At 43.9% G+C, this 20807-nt stretch overlaps 1 protein-coding gene across 2 annotated transcripts in view; it reads right to left on the bottom strand.

Moving 5' to 3' along the window:
- The window catches only part of KDSR (3-ketodihydrosphingosine reductase), a 35940-nt gene extending 28420 nt beyond the window's left edge, over positions 1-7520 (bottom strand). The window contains exons 1-3 of one of the 2 annotated variants that reach the window (XM_063451809.1): positions 7447-7520; positions 6928-7060; positions 4332-4421 (exon numbers count right to left, since the gene is read on the bottom strand). In XM_063451809.1, the coding sequence (XP_063307879.1) occupies positions 4332-4421; positions 6928-7035 (198 nt within the window). In that variant the 5' untranslated portion in view covers positions 7036-7060; positions 7447-7520. Of the gene's footprint in view, positions 1-4331; positions 4422-6927; positions 7061-7265 lie in introns of both variants that reach the window. The other variant, XM_063451808.1, reaches the window with a different exon arrangement.
- Positions 7521-20807: the final 13287 nt, after the last annotated feature.

Here is a 20807-nt window from a genome sequence, read left to right as displayed (position 1 = left end):
GCGGGTCCACTCTCTCACAGTTCGCCAAACGACATCCTACCTGTCAGAGCAATTAACCATGAGAAGACTGGCAGCAGCGGAGGCCTATCGGACACGAAGCGGCGGAGACACCAATATGCAGGGACTCCGCTCCACACTCACGACCCTTAAACCAAACTGCAAAGTACTGACGCAATTCAACTTATACGACAGCTGGAGGACCTTCCACCCCTCCGACAGAGAATATTCATACTACTCCAAGCCCCATAAATCTTTCTCTAGAATAGATGTGTTACTCATACCAGGCCCTTCACTCAATCTTATCCAATCATGTACCCTGGGAAATATATTGTGGTCCGATCACGCGCCAGTGATTGCCACTCTTGCCAGGATGACTTTAAGTACCGGGGATGTAATCCATGGAGATTAAACGAGTCGCTTCTGCGAGACGATCAGTTTTGTTTGGAAATAGAATCGGACCTTAAACACTACTTCTCCACCAATGAAACACCAGAGATACTTCCAACCACAGTGTGGGGATCACATAAGGCAGTAGTACGAGGTTTGTTTATAAGACGAGCCTCTTACCTCAAGCGGATCTCCCAAACCAAATCTCTGACTCTATTGAAGAAATTGAGGGATGTCTCCACATCCCATATGATTAACCCAAAGGACGCTGAACTCATGACCCAACTCCAATCAGAGCTTAATGACATTAACATAGCCAAGGCAACACGCACCCTTCATAGACTGAAAACTAGAGAATATTGCATGGGTAACAGAGCAGGCTCACTCTTAGCAAGCAGGCTCTAGGAAGTCCAAGCTCAAACTAAAATCTCCCACCTCTTCACGCAAGAGGGAAAGAAAATAATTAAACCACAAGACATTAGTAACCTATTTGCAGAGTTCTACGGGAAACTCTATAATCTCAAAAATGACCCCACAGTCCACCAACCCACAGAAGAAGAGATAGCTAGGTTTTTACAAGGAGTGGACCTCCCCAAACTGACTCCCCCCTAGCGGCACCTATCTCCCACCTGGAAGTAGACAAAGTCATACACAATCTACCACTAAACAAAGCCCCAGGTCCGGATGGACTACCCAATGTGTACTACAAAAAGTTCTCCTCCATCCTTGCCCCTAAAATGGTATCACGCTTTACATCCACCACCGCACTAGTATCCATGCCATCGGATATGCTTGCAGCCAACGTAGCCACACTGCCCAAACCGGGGAAACCGCCAACCCAATGCGCCAACTTCCGCCCCATTTCCCTACTAAACTCAGACGTGAAGATCCTAGCTAAAGTGTATGCCAACCGCCTGACGAACATATTCCCAAACATCATACACTCTGACCAAGTTGGATTTGTGCACGGCAGGCAAGGTACTGATGGAACGCGAAAAGCCCTTGCACTCCTACACACCATGCATAAACAATCCCCTAAGAGTCTCTTATCTCTAGACGCAGAAAAGGCCTTTGATCGCCTGCATTGGCAGTTTCTAAGGGCGGTCCTGGTCAAATTTGGTTTCCCCACACATTTCATCTCAGTGGTCAAATCACTATACAGCAAGACAGAAGCTCGGGTCTTCACGTCGGGATTTCAATCCACACCCTTACCCATCACGAATGGATCGCGGCAGGGGTGTCCCCTGTCGCCCCTCTTGAATATTATGGCCCTAAAACCCGTAGCCAAAGCTATTAGTTCGGCAGAGATCAGGGGGATATGGGGGGGAGGTAGAGAACACAAACTGAATCTCTTTGCAGATTATGTCCGGCTCACTATCACTGACCCCCACGTATCACTGCCGGTGTTCCATAACATACTACAAGAATACAGTAAGTGTTCATATTATAAATTGAATCTCTCCAAAACACAGGCCATGGGGGTAGGGATGGAGGATACATACTTGACGGCTCTACGAGAAAAATTCTCTTATGATTGGAGAACTGACTACCTCACATTTTTGGGCATAAAGCTTCCACACAATCTTTCAAACCTGTACAACCTGAACTATACCAAACTTAGTAAGGAGATCATAACAACTCTCCAAAATTGGAAAAATAAATTCATTTCCTGGTCAGGGCGCATAGCAGCTATTAAGATGGTAATTCTGCCCAAATTACAATTTTATTCAGGAAACTCACCCTATGGATACCACCAACCTATTTCACATCACTCCAACAACAAATTAACCTCTTCATCTGGCAGGGGAAAAGACCCAGAGTAGCCATATCCACTCTATACCAACCCAAAACTACGGGAGGAATGGGGCTCCCCAATGTGCAACTGTACCATAGAGCAGCAGTACTAGCCAGCCTCTTCCCCATCACCCTAGAATCTAATTGACCACAATGGGTAACCATTGAACAACACTGGCTACAAAACCAAGATATTAATACATTAATGTGGCTACCCCCCCCACAGTAGGGGCGGCACCACGCAAGCACTCCCCGCCACATTAGCGTTGTTAAAAATCTGGGATGTTTCATGTAAACTCTTATGCAGCAACCGCCCAATCCCCCTCTCAACCCCCATTAAAGCTCTAGCCCGGGTGATACCCGACTTTAACTACAGGGTCTGGAACAGATGCGGGGTGCTTCATGTACATACCCTCCTACACGAAGGGAAACTAGCCACTTTTGACCAACTAAAAAGAAACCATACCCTCCCGAACACGGCGCACCACTCCTACCTCCAATTATCATCCTGGTGGAAATCTCTCTCACAGAACTCTAAATCCCATACTAGCTTCACACTGACAGACTTTGAGAAATGCATTATAGCAGGGAAACAGGTTAAAAAAACAAATATCCACTAAATATACCTTGTTGCTGCCCAGACGAGGTATCAAAACCCTCTTATGTGTACTCTCATGGGAAAAAGACCTAAACATAACGATACCAGAGAAAACCTGGTTGGCTTCTGCAAATATCACAAAAGGTTTAACACAGTGCGCTCTCACCTAGAAATAACACGTAAGATCTTTTACCGCTGGTATATGGTTCCCACAAGACTGGCCACGATAGACCCGACATTACCCAGCACATGCTGGAGATGCAAAAAAGAATCAGTCTCATTCCTTCATATCTGGTGGCAATGTTCGAAACTCCAACCATATTGGAGTGCGGTAATTTCACTGATTCGCCAACATACGTCTGTCACAATATCAAACACCCCGTCCTCTATACTCCTCTTCATGTTCGGCACCACCTACCCCAAATCCGTGAAATATTTAATATTTCATATTCTGGTGGCAGCTCAACAACGTATAGCAAAAAACTGGCTATCGCCAAATAATGCCTCCATACAAGAAATAATTAGATACGTGACCCAAGTTGGGAAATACGAATCTAACATCTCACAGGTACCACCCAGAAATAGCTGGAAACATGAAGTATGGGAGGATTGGGAGCTAAAACACCCGACATGAGACACGCAGAATGAATTAAACACACATATCTCCACTGTAACAAAGGGTCTGTGGACCCATACTCACACCAAGACAACATAATATAGGATGACACGGTCCTGAAGGAAACGATACTATAGAAACTTACCATGCTACACTGTAGGAACATTAGTGGATTCGATTGATCCACAATGACCGACAAACGGAATGCTGATACTTCACCCTGCTCCCCCCCCATCCTCCCCCCATCTCACTCCCCATTCATGTGTGACCTACCAAAGTTGCCTTCCTATACGCTGTCCTGCCTACATCTCACATACGCACGTTAGTGCCACAAACACAAACAGGGACAAGTTAGCTGAGAATATCACCCTGAACTGCGACAAATAGATGCGTCCGGTCCAGATAGTCGCATAACGCAAGCATGAAACAATGTAATTTTGCATTGTAATTCTGTAATGCATAAAATGTAAAACCAGTACAATGTCCCCTTTCCTAACCTCACCTTTTCTTTTCTTTTCTGTACCCCCAACGTTTCAAACAAAATAAAAATTGTCAAATTGAAAAAAAAAAAAAAAAAAACTACCAGCACATGCACGCTCATGGCTCCAATACAGAGATTTCTCAATGGGAAGACAAAGTCTGTGCTGGAGAAAAAAATGGGAGTGCTTGCAAAAGCTGCAGACAAAAAGAATTTGCAACTTTTGGATGCGTTTTTTTTTTTTATATATATATAACCCCAACGGGGAAAATAAATTTTAAAAAATCAGCAATATATGCAGGCATGTTTTAATTATATAGCTACTAAACTATGGGGGGAAAAAAATAAAAAAAAAATGTTCTACTTGAGTGTTCCTTAACCATTTAGTGGATAGGCACCAAAGATTACTATAAAAAGTAGCTAGAGTATAAATACCTATTAAAAAAAAAAAAAATTACCTCATCTCGAGCAACAAGTGTTATAAAAGCACCTTGTTTGAAGCATTCTATTGCTATACATTTTCCAATGCCACTTGATCCACCAGTAACCTACAGATTAAAAGATAAACATTAAGTACACAAAAAAGGAAGCTTCTTCACAAACAATGCATTTAAATTACTCCCACCAGCAGCTAGAAATACACAAACATTTTTATAAAACTTGTATAATTTTTTTCAAAATATTAAATCATTTTTAGCATTTCGAAAATATATATTAAAACATTTTTCAAAATATTAAATCATTGGTCATGGTGGACATACGTGTCTTGTGAGAGCTCCTCACGAATATCAAGCCCTTGGTTGATTAACCTACCAGCTCCGCAACTTTTAGCTGATACTAGGGATCGACCGATATGGATTTTTTTTTTTAGAGCCAATAACGATAAACTATGAACTTTCAGGCCGATATTCTATATTTTTTTTATTAAGGTAAATGCACAAAATATACATGTCAGTCAGAATTTTTTATGTTTTCTAGACTATATGTGTGTGTAGTAGATGCAGTGTGTGTGTTTGTGTAGTGAATGCAGAGTGTGTGTGTTTGTGTAGTGTGTGTCTAGTAAAGGCAGTGTTTGTGTAGTGTGTATATAATGAATGCATTGTCTATGTTTGTGTAGTGTGTGTAGTGAATAGTGTGTGTAAAGTGAATGTAGTGTGTAAATAATGAATGCAGCGAGTGTTTGTGTAGGAATGTAATTTGTGCAAAATAGGGCATGGGGGGGCATTTTTATTTTAATTTAAAAAAATATATATATAATTGTTTTTTACATTTTGTTTTAGTCCCCCCTCCCTGCTTCTTACCTGGCCAGGGAGGGGGAATATGACATTCCCTGGTGATCCAGTGGCATGGACTCTGCAGAGGGGGCCAAGCAACACTCTTACTTCCCACTCCCAGCAGCTCCCCTGTCTAACTCTTGCAGCCTGCGTGCTGTGTTGCCATGGTAACCCGTGGCAACACTCTGATGGCCATGGGACTTGCGAGATTTAGACAGGGGAGCTGAAGATAAGGTAAGTAAGAGTGTGCTGTGGGCCCTCCGGGCCCATGACAACCGTCTCGGTTGTCATGCCCTGATGGTGACCCTGGTCTGCATTATCGGCGTCTTTATAGGCAGATACCGATATTGCTGAAAATTCAGAATATTGGGCGATAATACCAGCCAGACCGATAATCAGTCGATCCCTAGCTGATACTAATCAACATTACTGAACTCTCTATGTAAGGCTTTGTCCATATAATATCAGACTTCCTTAGCCATGGGTCATGGTGTACCGTGGGCAGGAGAAGCAGCAGGCTCTTGACCTGGGGCCTTTCTGGGCTCTGGAAGTTTTATTAGCTATGCCTCATTCACACCACACCCACTCATGTGGGGGTTATCCCGGTCCTTATTGGATCGGCTCAGTTACCACTAGCCAATGTTTTCAGCTATATTGACCTCAGTCACATGGCAGTTGACTCCTAAGATGGTGGCAGTCTTACTGCCAGAGACACTTATGATGCGGAACATGCTGCACCATTAAATGGCAGCGTGTCTTTAGGTTTTTGATGACATCTGCTTGAGATTTTGAGCCAAGCTGGACTAGTGGGCACCACAGTCTCACTCTTCTCAGTCCTCTAAGCAAAACAACCTGGCTTTAACCAACCCAGAAATAGGCACAACTATTAAACTAGGCTGTGTAGCCAGTCATCCTCACCACCACTCACTGGGACAGAAAGTCTCTGGGATCATGGAAAGGTTATTTGTCGCCAATCCTTGTTTCAGCATGAAACTCAATCAGTATATTCAGCATGAAACTCAATTAGTATAGAACCCTGGGGGCATGTACTAACCCACGTGCCAAGGCCCAAACCTGGGCACTGGTCTATACTTGGATCCAATGGATGGTAATGTACTGAGGTGTTTGAGTTGCTACTGTGTACAAGAAAAATATATTTTGTGATCTTTGATCTTACTGGCAAAACTTACTGTGCATGTTTCTGCTTACCTTAATAAATAATTTACCAAAAAAAAAATCTACATCACTTTAAAAGTTCATCCAAAGTTATTAAAATCTAGGCCTTAATTCACTAAATTTCAGAGTTTAGTGAATAACATTTGGAGAATGTTGTCATACAGAATTCTTGTAATTTTGGCAAACTTCTAGGTAAAAGTAAGAAGAAAACAAAAGCATTGATATATAAAAATACAAAGAGCACAAGAACGTCTTTAGCAATCATTGCAAGAAAGCCTAGCGGCTGCATTAACTCCCAAACATCACATTTCATTCAGACAAAGAAGGGACGGGCTTGCAAATACATGATTAAATCCACGCATAAATAGGGATCTTTTTACTAGGGCAGTGGAGTGTCCATTTAAACATGTGATTTGGCAGACTTTACAAAACAAGGATTCTTCAAGGCTATTCATTAAAATCACTGATGCCCAAGTGGATGCATTTTTCTATGCCAGGAGTTTTATTCATTTATTTTTAGTGTATTTACTTATTGTAAATGTGTTAACAGTCCAAGAAAGACATTCAGCAAGGTCTGTGGTCGTTTAATGAAGACTAGACTCACCACCACATGTGCCCCGGCCAGTTTGAGAGGTTTGGGGCTGATGAGAGGAGACACCATGTAGAGAAGTAGCACGAAGGCCACCAGGAAGGCAGCAACCAGCAGCAGCATAACTGACTGAGTGAAGGAGTCCAGCCTGGAGATAGGAGGGAGCAAGGAGGGAAAAGGGAGGCTCGATCAGTGCTGGGGTGGAAGGCAGACAGGCTGCAGACAGAAGAAGGAGAGCAGATCAGAGAGACAGAGAGAGACGGAGAGGGAGAGAGACGGAGAGAGAGAGTGTTAGCAGGGCACAGACAAAACAGGACAGATACTCCCAGCCAGGCGCCAGTCACAGTACACACATGCTGTCTGCTGAGCAGTCGGTGAGGAGAGGGACAGACAGAGCAGGAAGGCTGGGTGAAGGGAGACACAGGGTGACAGCAGCAGGAAACCCTCTCCAAGTGTCAGCCGGGGGCCAGCTTGGACAGCTCCGCTCAGGTGACACTGGTGCTAGACAGGCAGCCCGTGTAAAGCAGCATGCACCTCTCCCCGAGCTCTGTCTCTCCAGCAACACCGCCTCCCCCGAGCACCACACTTCCTGTTTACATCCCTGCTCGCAGCCAGCCAAGAGGGGCCCACACATCATTCTGTGTGCAGTGAGAACTAATGCTGCCACCTGCCGGCAGCAGGTAATAATGCACCAACAAATGGTAAAGTGTGAGGATTTTATTAATGACACAGAGGCTCCTATTATACAAATCTCTTTCTTTATTTTCCATCAGCAGCAAAATGAGAGATAAAATATTTGAACTTAAATAAATGTATACCTATAACAAACACTGCCTAGAAACAGGGAAGCCAATCACGAAGTCGTACAATCTATAAAAGGCATATTCCCAAGGATATCTTCCTCTTTCTTTGCTGATCCCTCAGAACAGCCAAGTACTATTTATTTATACTTGTTTCTTAGGAGATCTTATTTAGATTTATATGTGGGGTGCAACCTCCCTCCTGTGTGTGCTTTCCGTCCTGTGTTAAGCTGAGCCGCGGATTTCCAGACCTCTCCCCCCCCTCCTTTCCTGCCTGTGCTGCAGGCTGCTGCTCGCAACCTGTCAGCAGGATCTGGCGACACGAGTGTACCGTAAGCATGGGATTTACTAACTTCAGATGCATGGGTTCTACAAACGGTCAGGGGATTTTGTTTAGACCTGATTTCCCCACCCTTTCAGGCTCATTCCCCTCAAAAAACGTCCTTGCCAAGGGCACAAGTGGAATTGATCTCAACAGCAATATCAGACTTATTTAAAAAAAAAAATCCAATTCAAGAGGTGCCATACGAATCCAAAGGATTCACAAGCATTCTTTTCCTGGTACCCAAGAAAGGCGATGGAGAACGCCCGGTTATTAACCTCCGGGCCCTGAATGTCTTCCTCAGGTATCAATACTTCAAAATGGAGGGCACTCACTGTCTTCGGGACATCCTCCTGCCATCGGACTGGACGGCCAAACTGGATTTGAAAGATGCCTATCTAACTGTACCCATAGCGGAAGACCACAGAGACCTGCTTCATTTCACACGGTACAGAAAGAGATGGAGATTTACATGTCTGCCATTCGGACTTTCTTCAGCCCCTTGGTGTTTCACTAAACTAATGAAACCAGTAGTGTCTTTTCTCTGGGAGAGAGGAGTTCGCTTGATTATATATCTTGACAAAATCCTCATCATGTCATGTCGGTCGATCGACTTTGATTCCACGCAAGATGGATGATTTAACTACTGCAGATTCTGGGTTTTCTCATCAATTGGGAGAAATCCATCCTGATTCCGGCACAGACTATAGAATTCCTGGGATTCGATGTGTACTCAATAAAACAGTTCCTGTCCCTCCCAGATACCTTTTGGCCCCCCACGAGGTGGGCGGCAGCTTCTATTGCAGGCTTGCGGCAAGGGAGTTCTGTAGCCTGAGCTCTTACTGCTCAGCTCCCTCGCATGCCGCTTAGTGATGCCGGGAGCCTGAATATGACGTCAGACCGGCTCTCGGCATCACTAAGCGGCACACGAGGGAGCTGAGCAGTAAGATCACAGCTCTCTCACCGCCTACTCAGCCAGTTTGCCTCCGGCCTGCCTGTCCAGCAGCCCCTGCAGCCCCACTGGTCCTCAGGTGAGGAATCCACTCCAGTTCTCCCACAGAGGCTGGGTGGAGTTAAATTAAAATAAAAAATAATAATAATAGTAATTTGTGAGTGTTGGGGGAAATGTGTATGAGTGTATGTGTGTCTGTCAGTTAATGTGTGTGTGTCTGTCAGTCACTGTGTCTGTGAGTGTCAGTGTGTATAATTGCTGTGTTGGCACTTTGAGGGAAAAAAGCTGGTTTGTATTGCGGTTTGGGCACTCAGGCTCAAAAATTGTTCGCCATCACTGTTATAGACAGATCTAACAGGGGCTTATTCACTATGAGAGTGAGAGTGAGATTGCCTGGAAATTCAAAGTGAATTTCAAATTTAAGGCCAATGTGACCAAATGAAAACAGAACTGATTTTTTTCTTTCTTTCTATTTTCACATAAATTTTGAAATTCAATTTGAATTACTCACTGAAGGATGTTGGTTTTGTTATGGAGGGCTGGTTTGTATATCAAATAATCTACCATTTGCCCATCCTTGCTGGGTTGTATATGTGAGCAATGTCAGTGTGTTTGATTGTAAGTGTGTTTTTGTATGGAATATGTGAATGTAGGGATGTACTTGCTGTTGTGTGTCTACATTTAATTTTGCCATGGTGTATTTGTGTGTAATCTTGGCGTTTGAATGCAGAGGTGTGTATGTGCATTTAAATGCAAGGGTGTATTTGTATGTATTGTTGGCGTTTTTATGTACATCTCTTTGCCTCTTTTCTCTGTAGGTATTCTTGCAATCAGTAATACAACCATTTATTAGAGACACAAATTTCCCAAAGTTAAAATTCCATGCACATATTGAATATAAAATGCATCAAATATAGATTGATTTATAGATTGATTTAATCCCATTTGCAAATTATCTTATAAATGCATCTAAAATTAATAGTAAATTAAATAATTAAAGAAATAATCAAAATTTGATTTATAAAATATAAATTACAAATGAAATAAACAGTTTTTTAATTTTTTACTGGCTATACAATCCTTAGTGTTTGTTCATTTAATTTAAGTTACATTATATTACTCCAGAAGGGATTTTTATTTATGATATGCATGGATATTCATGGGGGTTCCCGGTGTCTCTCTTATCTTCATACATACTAAATAAACCACACCAAGTAAATATCTATAACCCATGCATATCCAGGGTAGCCTATGAATCCAATAAGTTTCTATCTGGGACACATTTTGTACCCTATCTCCTCCTCTTCGGTAAGGTTTAACATGGTCAATATCCATGAAAATAAAGACTTTCCAGTTCTGTTTATTGTCAATACTACTTGTAAGCAGTTAACTTCTATTTATTATAGTCATTCTTTTTTGTTCTTTCCTAATGCTGTCTCTATTGTATCCTTTCTTAACAAGTTTCTTTTTTTATAAGCTCAGCCTGTGCCTCAACATCTTGAATCTCTGTGCAATTTCTTCTTACTTTAGTTATTTGGCTTTTCTTAATACCTCTCAACCATGGTTTATAGTGGCAACTCCTTCTTTGTATATAGCTATTTCTGTCAGATTTCTTAAAATAGAATTTTGACTACATATGTTGATTTTCAAAAAAGTTGATTATAGGGAATTTGCCTATGGTGGGGGATATTTGTCAAATGCTACTCAGACGACACAGCAGCATCTGAAATTATAAATAAAGTTTGGCCCCTGCTCACTAACTATAATGAGGTTTATTAGGAAGTTGACTTGGCCGGCAGCAACACAACAATTTAACCTTGTCTGTATACACATGCCAGACCAAGACAATATAGCAACCAAAACCTTTTCTCAATCACTCTTCCAAGCGCTCCCCACGGCTGCCAAACAACCTACCAAAACCCCAACATTTCAGGACTAGTGATGCCGCAAACATAACATTTTCCGTTCACGAACGGCGAACGCGAACTTCCGCAAATGTTCGCGAAAGGGCGAACCGCCATAGACTTCAATAGGCAGGCAAATTTTAAAACCCACAGGGACTCTTTCTGGCCACAATAGTGATGGAAAAGTTGTTTCAAGGGGACTAACACCTGGACTGTGGCATGCCGGAGGGGGATCCATGGCAAAACCCCATGGAAAATTACATAGTTGATGCAGAGTCTGGTTTTAATCCATAAAGGGCATAAATCACCTAACATTCCGAAATTGTTTGGAATAACGTGCTTTAAAACATCGGGTATGATGTTGTATCGATCAGGTAGTGTAAGGGTTACGCTCGCTTCACAGTGACAGACCAAACTCCCCGTTTAACGCACGGCAAACAACCGCAAACAGTCCATTTGCACAACCGCAAACTCCCCATTTGCACAAGGTTGGATACCAAGCTAGCCATGTCCCGTTCCTTGTCCTCACTGATGTCATTGAAGGTCTCTTACTCCACCCAGCCACATACAACACCAAGGGTCCCCGAAAGGTGACAACAAGCCCCCGGAAACTGACTGCTATTATATTACAGTCAAAAAAGTTTATTTTTTTTTTAAATGCAAGCTATTGTGACACCAGATATGAGTGGTGGCACTGGGACCACCTTAAAAATATTGGATATCGCTAAAAATCATGATCACTATATACTTTCTCTACAAACCTCTAAAACGAACCAAACTACTCATCCATCCGCTATACCACTTTATCCCACCTAGAACTAGTGCCCAGTTAAAATACTTGACTCTTACTTACCCACACTCAGTCATGCCACACACATTTCACCACTACTCTCACTGAATCCCTCTGACTAGGGCTAAATTCATCTTCTACATCAGAACACTACTCCTAAGATTGGGTTGTATCCATGTCTCGGGTCTTTCATTTAGAATAGGGGCAGCTTCAGTCTCCTTCAACACTGACACTCCAGTGCATATTATTAAGAGATTGGGCATATGGAAATCCTCAGTCTACAACCGATATATTCCTCATCCCGAGAAAGAAATTAGGAAAGCTTTTAAAAGTTTGGCTTTGTAAATTTGATGCAATAAGTGTGTTTTTCTTTAATACCTTTTCACCCTCTTTGCATGAACCCGATTTACATATATTACTAATATGTTTCTTAACATATATATTATATTATTCACTCACTCACTCACTCACTGGGCCGGCCTAAGACATCATGCTGCCTAGGGCCAACGATAAATGACTATGGGGGATAATGTATAATAAACACAGGTTACTGGCTATGGGGGGATAATGTATAATAAACACAGGTTACTGGCTATGGGAGGATAATGTATAATAAGCACAGGTTACTGGCTATGGGGAGGATAATGTATAATAAACACAGGTTACTGGCTATGGGGGGATAATGTATAATAAACACAGGTTACTGGTTGTGGGGGGATAATGTATAATAAACACAGGTTACTGGCTATGGGAGGATAATGTATAATAAACACAGGTTACTGGCTATGGGAGGATAATGTATAATAAACACAGGTTACTGGCTATGGGAGGATAATGTATAATAAGCACAGGTTACTGGCTATGGGGGATAATGTATAATAAACACGGGTTACTGGCTATGGGGAGGATAATGTATAATAAACACAGGTTACTGGCTATGGGGGATAATGTATAATAAACACAGGTTACTGGCTATGGGGAGGATAATGTATAATAAACACAGGTTACTGGTTGTGGGGGGATAATGTATAATAAACACAGGTTACTGGCTATGGGAGGATAATGTATAATAAACACAGGTTACTGGCTATGGGAGGATAATGTATAATAAACACAGGTTACTGGCTATGGGGGGATAATGTATAATAAACACAGGTTACTGGCTATGGGGGGATAATGTATAATAAACACAAACACACAAAAGAAATAATAATAAAAAAAAAAAAAAGAATGCAGCTTCAGAATTCATCTAAATTGTATGCTGTCTAGGAGTTGGGAGGGTCTGGGAGGGAGGGTCTGCTGCTGATTGGCTGGAATGTGTCTGCCGACTGTGAGGTACAGGGTCAAAGTTTACTCATTGATGACGAATAGGGGGCGGAACAAGCTATGTTTGCCAGGAACTATTCGCCAGCGAACCATTCGGGACATCACTATTCAGGACCTCATACTGCACTAGCTGATCTCATGGCCACGGTAGATTGCTGGCACATGCATCACTCTCTGCAAATACCAACTGTTCATATACTAGAGCTCTGATCATTTACAAAAATTCACTTCAGAATTTCTAATCGCTAATCCGCACTCAATCGATACCATGGTGGCGTTCACATACTTTTGCCACCTCAACCTTAAATAAGCCCACAACACCATAAAACTACTAGGATACAACCTCCAACATTTTAATATCATTCTTTTAGAATAGGCACTGCTTCTGTATTCTCTAGTGGAATATCCCAGTACACGTCATCGATGGCTGGGACAGGGGGAGATTATCTGCATACACCAGATGCATCACTTAACCGGAGAGGGAATTAAGGTAGGCATTTAAAGTATTGGTTACGTAATGTCAACATGTATTCAGGTCCTGCCTTAGGGGTGTGCTAGCTGTGCGACTGCACAGGGCGCAAAGGCAGCAGGGGGCACCATGCGGCCTACACAGCTCACACATGACCAGATGTGAAGTGAATGTTAAAGCAGGTCCGGCTACCCAGGTGGACGTTTTCATTATTCTCCACCCGGAACTATAAAATAAAAAAATAAAAACATGGCAGCGAGGGCAGGCATACCGAGCGATAGAGCGGGGTTTACCGAGCAGCAGAGGCAGAGCTAAAACAGCAGTGGCGCTGGGCTAAACATGGCCAGAAGCCGTTGCTGCACAGGAAGGGGAAAGCAGGAAGGAGTTCCTGCTTTCCCAACAACAACCAGACTCCAGGAGCTGCACTGCCTCCACTCCTCCCTTCCAGCACACAAAGGTAACTATGTGTGCCACTGTCTGGCTGTATGTGACTATGACTGCCTGCCTAGGTGTGTGACTGTAGTTATGTGTGTGACTGTCTGCCTGTGTGTGGGACTGTAACTGAGTGCGTGACTGTCTGCCTGTTTGTGACTATAATTGTGTGTGTGAATGTAACTGTATGTATCACTGTTGCCTGTGTGTGTGACTGCAAATGTATTTGTGACTGTCTGCTTGTGTGTGTGACTGCAACTGTGTCTGTGACTGTCTTCCTGTGTGTATGACTGTAACTGTGTGTGACTATAACTGTGTGTGTGCATGTAACTGTGTGTATCACTGTTGCATGTGTGTGTGACTGCAAATGTATTTGTGACTGTATGCTTGTGTGTGTGACTGCAACTGTGTCTGTGACTGTCTTCCTGTGTGTATGACTGTAACTTTGTGCGTGTGTGTGTGACTGTCTGCCTGTGTGTATGACTCCAACTGTGTGTATGACTGTGCCTGTGTCTGTGTGTGTGTGTGTGTGTGTCTGCCTGCCTGTGTGTGTGACTGCAACTATGTGTGTGACTGTCTGCCTGTAACTGTGTGTGTGACTGTCTGCATGTAATCGTGTGTGTGTGTGTGCGACTGTATATATGTGACTGTTTGCCTGTACCTGTGTGTGTTTGTCATTGCCTGCCTGTAACTGTGTGTGTGACTGCCTGCCTGTAACTCTGTGTGTCTGTGTGTTTGGCTATATACCTGTAACTGTGTGTGAGTATGTGCCCATCATTTACGGACCTCATACTGCACTAGCTGATCTCATGGCTACGGTAGATTGCTGGCACACGCATCACTCTGATTGTGTGTGCATGTGGCTGTATTTAACAGTGTATATGTATAACTGTGTGCATGTGACTCTAAATAAATATACACCTGCATTCACATATGGGCCAACATGCATATCTTTATATGAATTAAATATCCATCACACACAGCCCATAAACCAAGCACAGATATATCACACACAGTTAATACACCCTTTACAAATAGCATACATATTACACACAGCCATCAGGCCTATCACCAGGGCCGGCCCGTCTATTGGCAGCAGTGGAGCCACGGCTCCAGGTGGCACTGTAAAGTGCCTGCTGTGAAGTCTGGGCCATCTATGCAGATATGTGGAAGGCAAATGCCTGAATTTGTGGGAGGGGTTATTTTCCTATTTAAATCCCCAGTAATCCCAGTTTACCTATCGTCGCCGTTTTGAAGTTCCTCTGTTCTGCTTCCGGTTCACAAAGTTCTGACGTCATTTCCTCCCGCCGGCTGTCTGTAAGAACACAGCCTTCCAAATGACTTTCATACAATTCGTGAGTATTAACAAAAAACGAACGCAGCCGTTGTGGGATTCCCCCGTTCGGTTACATCTCCAGGCACTATCACGGGACAATTCGTATTAATTCAGTTTTCTATTAGTTTAAATGAAATACTTGTTTTAGGTTCATTAATTAGTCTGCATTCGAACGGCATTTCGGGTATTAATTTGTGCCGTTTCCTAATGCTTATTCAGTACTGTTCGCGCGAAGTTCGTATCAATACCTCTAAAAAAACAATATCATGTACTAATATATATTTGGGTAAATGTACTTTATAGCAGGCAATTAATGGAATCCAGACAGTCATATACTAATAAAATACACCAATGATTAGCACCTTCTCCAATGCACTCAGACATTAACACATTCCTCACTGGACAGCTCTGACACTTGTCAATCAGTGTTGTCCCTGCCAAGTCTATTGAGTATAATGATCTGGCTCTCTTCTTCTCGGCCCCCACACCCCCAAAAAGAACACACTCTGATAATACCCTTTTCCCTAGTAAACTCTATGGGTTTTCGGACTCCATGTCCCTGTGGGTGCCCATGGTTTGTCTGCAGGGGGGAGGGGGTGCCCTTACCTCTCCAATCCCAGCAGCCTGCGTCTCAGTGCCAAATCCCCATCCGGAGAGCCGGGGTCACCGGAGAGGGAAGGGAGAGGAGGGAGGGCAGATCCAGCAGGGGAGGGCAGTTTGGGGTTGTGTCATTGCTAGCTTCCTATAACCACGTTTGGATGCTAACCCCTGCCCCGAATTTGACTGCCAGGAAGAGGGGGGATACACTGACTGCTAAAGAGTAAAAAATTAACTAGCTGGGCAAAATGGGATTAAAGGGTTAATTATCCAGCTGCCAGAATGTTTGGGGAGCATCAGGTGCAACAATGTATCAAACATTAACCCGTCGAATGCCAGAAGAATGCCCAGCGCTTTGCCATGCATGGTTAATCATTATCAGCATTATGCTGGCTAATTATCCAAATACATTCATCAGCAGACGCTTTGAATAAACACAGCTATACATACTTGACAATTACGCCTGCACATTACATTACTAAACCTATTTAAAGATTCTGACATATTCAGCTTTGCATTTAAGATTGCCTGATTACCTTGACCTGTACACCTCTGTGCAGACAAGCACATATGTTTCTAAACAAGTGCATTAAGCTCACACTCACGTTATCTGCAGTTCTGATGAACAAGCCTCGGCGAAGGCGAGTACGCGTTTTAACAGTACTATGAACAAGATCCGAATCTATACTGAAACATAAAAAAAACAACAACAAAAACGGGCCACGATCTGGCACCACGAGCCCCGAGGGCCATACATACATACATACATACATACATACACGCATTCTAGTTCATACATACCGACCATCTGGACCCCGCCGTGCTCACAGGGCACTCCAGTTTCGGTCAGCCTTACGATCCTAACTCATTACCACCCACGTTTCGTTCCATGGTATGTCCTCTCTCTCACTAACTAACCTTCCCTCTTAGTTAGCAGTGGCTGGCTGTCAGGTTCCTAGGTGTCCACTAGTTATTATTCCCCCTGGCTTCTTCACCTTAGGTTAGTGGTCCCGCGAGGCCAACACCCATCCTCATACTTGGAGGTACTACGCCCCTCGGGTCAAATCATAGTTAGTCGCCTCGCATTGTGGCATAGAGAGGGCACCTGTCACTCCCATTCTATCTTGTGTTTAACTGTCACCGAGAGGCCGACACCCCACCACAACGTTCAGTGGCCACGTTATGCCCTCGTGCCAACGCATAGATAGAGCCTCTCAAGCCGCTTGGCAAATAGCAGGGCCTCACCTGTCACCAATCTAGAGTAATCGTTTCGCCGCATTGCGGCACTAGCTAGTCAGCCAGCACAAACACACACACACCTAGTAAGTCGGGGGACGGCATCCTACAAACCCATCATGCATAATCACTATGTTTCAGATCCGATAATCAGATCAGGTATCCTAGTGGATTATTTCCCGCCTTGTTATAGCTTTAGTTTCGATTATGAGTTTAAATACCCTTACAGTAATACAAACAGTATGTTAGAACTATCATACAAGGCTAATCCATGCTTTCAATACGTCAATCACTTACGGGCTAAGGGTCTACTAGATATTAGATATAGCAGTACAAGGATACCCAAATATATATATTTCCCCAACTTGTCACTCACTTGTGATCCTATTATACCACATACACTAGGTGCCCATGTCAATCTAGTAGAAACCAAGATCAGCGGTTTCCTCCAACAATTTGTTTCAGGCATTTTTCTTACATATATTTTCAGTTAAATACGTATATTGGGCCTCACACTGCCTTTTACGTTACACGTTGTACAGGTTTAGGCCTTGTATTGGACCATCGTCAGGTCCTCAAGACACTTACGTACATATAGTGACTGCTTCCAGATTTATGCATTACAGATATACTATTTACTTTGTAACCCATTAGGGGCATTTCAGTACATTGAGTTCTAAATTACCATACGTTGACTCATACTATCGCTTAATTATCACGTCTACGCCAATTATACAAGCAATGCAGGTTAAAGCATTAGCAATCTAATAAGACAGGGTAAACAGAATTCCCACTTGTTTCATATCAAACATCGAGGCATCACTCTGCCTTCATTACGACCAAACGAATACCATTCAAATCCTTAACAACTAATAGGGACTTGTCTCTGCACACTTGACATTCGCAGGGTTCTCCATGCGCATTCAATTCATTCATCACGCTATTTAATATTGCATACATTTCACTATGTTATTTAAGTTCAAGAAGTCCATCAGGATTAACTTTCGGTCATGCTATCTGTTTCTGTCTAAGAAGTTACACCATAGGCATCGTATAATACAGACATTTACGATCCCAAGCCTATCAAGTAAATGATTATAGGGTATTTATTATACGAACACATATCATCTTTAAGCTTAAACTACAATCAAACTCCTTTTCAGGTTCCTCTCTTGTGCACACATTTTCCCTACTGTGAATCACGGCATTTCATTCTATTCTTCGGTTTGCATCACAACAGATAGTTTCGTCAGGTGCCTTTTTACAGTCCTTTTCGCTGTGGTTCTATGCAGTTACTCACACGTGTAAGGTTATGTTAACGCTCATCCACAAGAGGTTAACACCCAGCTGCGCATAGTAGGTACAAGTCCACATGGCCCAAATCAAAGGTAGGGCCTCTCTCAGACACGGGGCAAATGGCAGGGCCTCACCTCTCACGGGATAGTCCTTATCTTCGCCTATCAGTACCCGTTGGCAAGCAGCTCTACTACACGGGATATTTAATTGGCATCTAAGTTTTGCATAGTTAAAACATATATATTTCCTCCCTCCTCACAGCATGCTACAAGAAATAGCTCCAGGTAACGTACTATCTTTAATAAACACTAACCCTGTCATCTCAAGTCCCCCGCAGTATCCCCCGCCCTAGCCACTCCTGAAGTCCTGAAGTCGGACCTTGACCTTAAACGTAACAGTTGAGCTTAAAGAACATTCAGTCCAGAATCCTCTGCAGTTCAAAAAGGTCTAATCATGCCTTAAGTTAGAGTTTTTTACGCAGGTAAGATTTGTCTACTAATACTAAGCAAACATACTCTATAGCTTACAATATGTGTAAGTATTGTATATGATTCAAGATAATAAATGCGTTCCAATTATAAATGGTTGCTTGCACAATTTTTGCCACATCTCTTTGAAACTAGAACACAACAATACAAAAAAGTGTGCAGCGCATGTGATAGATTCACAAAGATATATATCGGTGGTATATCCACCTTAAGTGAATGTATAAATCAAATAAAACTAAGGATAAATACCCCAATAAAACAGATGTCAGTAGGCATTAATCCTGTACATAAAAAACGGAAAAAAAATCATAGCATAATACTGCAATAGTGGGTAGATCTAATATAGTAGTCTATATGGTCCCACTCACATGTGTTGGAGCCTGTTAATGAAGGAACTGGCTCAGGTAATATCACTTAGAAACATTTTCTCTGATGAATTCCAAAAGGATGGAGCTTGATCCTCAGTGTATAGGAAGAATAGGATAGGCAAACACCAATTAAAAATGTAACAACAGGGGCGTGGCCTGAAGCCGGAGCAAGATGGACGTGTCCAAGTGAAGCTCCGCTAGGACCACGAGGCCAATTGCTAACTACAGCATAAAAAAAGCCTGAAAGGCTTACCTGACCGAGGTACGTTGTTGGGGAGTCGATATGGACAAATGTGCCCAGAAGAAACAGCCCAGAAAGCCGGTGGAGCAGGGAGTGACGGTGTCCGACTTGTTCGCTGCCTCCCGAGCCATGCGATCAAGCACTCAAGATGGCGGACGGGAGAGCCCGATGGCGCCTCGCTCCCCTCCCAGCCCAGGTGCGGCGGCGGCCTCGGGTATCTCTGAGGCCAACGCTGCTCAGATTTTGACTAAGTTGGCAGAAGTCCGGGGCTACCTGGCGGCCGAGATCACCAGGAACACCCACGAAGTTAAAGCCGAGATCCAGGCCTTGGGGGTGAGGACAGCGACGCTTGAGCAGCGTGTGGAGTCCACGGCCGTGGCCCACAACGCTGCCTCAGCCCAGATTAACCGGCTCTCCGCTAGATTGACTGCAGTGGAATCTTCCCTGGATGATCTGGGGAACAGGTCCCGGAGAAATAATATCAGGCTTCGGGGCCTCCCTGAACAGGAGGGGGAAGGCCCGCTGATGGATGTCGTGACCAAGATCCTAAGGCCTCTGCTGCCAAACGTGCCGGACCATCAATGGCACATAGAGAGAGCGCACAGGGCTCTCAGAGCGAAGCGGGCGAACGATACCCGCCCGAGGGACGTAATTATCAAATTCCTGTTTTACCGGACGAAAGAAGCCCTCATGCTGCGTGGGAGGGAAGGCCCTATCTGAGTGGGTGAGGCGGAACTTACCCTGTTCCATGATCTGACTCCGGCTACCCTCCAAAAGCGAAGGCTGTGGCGCCCGGTGACGGGGCTACTGCAGAAACACGGTGTGAAATATGCCTGGGGCTTCCCGTTCCGGCTGCTAGCCTTTCGGGATGGTCGCACTAAAATTCTGCATGCGGATGGTGACCCGGTGGAATTCCTGAAGAGTCTTGACATACGAGATCCTGTACCGTTGATGGAGCTCTCTCAGGCTGAGGAGGTGCTGTGCCCCCTCCCACGCGAGTGGTACGAGGCGGGTGAGTGAGGCACACGGATCTCGGCAGGTCCGGATGCTCGGGGAGTCGGCTGGAAGGGGAGCGCGCCGGCTGAAAGCCCAGGGGATGGTATGTAGGATGCGTGTGGGATGGCGGGTCCTGGGGCCTAGCCCGATACGGGGTGTCCTCATGGGGGCTCAGAATGGGAGCAGCAGTTAGGGCTGCAAGGGTTATTACCGGAATTTGGCGTGTTTGGGGGGCATCCTCCCCTCGTTGGGTGGGTTAGGGTTGTTTTTCTTTGTTTTTTTTTCATCGAGCCGAACTGGGGTTGTGTTTTTTTTTTTTTTTGTGGTTCGACGGAACCCCTG

This window comes from Pelobates fuscus, chromosome 4 (genome assembly GCF_036172605.1).
Source record: "Pelobates fuscus isolate aPelFus1 chromosome 4, aPelFus1.pri, whole genome shotgun sequence".
Taxonomy (NCBI): domain Eukaryota; kingdom Metazoa; phylum Chordata; class Amphibia; order Anura; family Pelobatidae; genus Pelobates; species Pelobates fuscus.
Note: the sequence above shows the minus strand (reverse complement) of the source record. Positions and strands in the feature narration are given on the sequence as shown.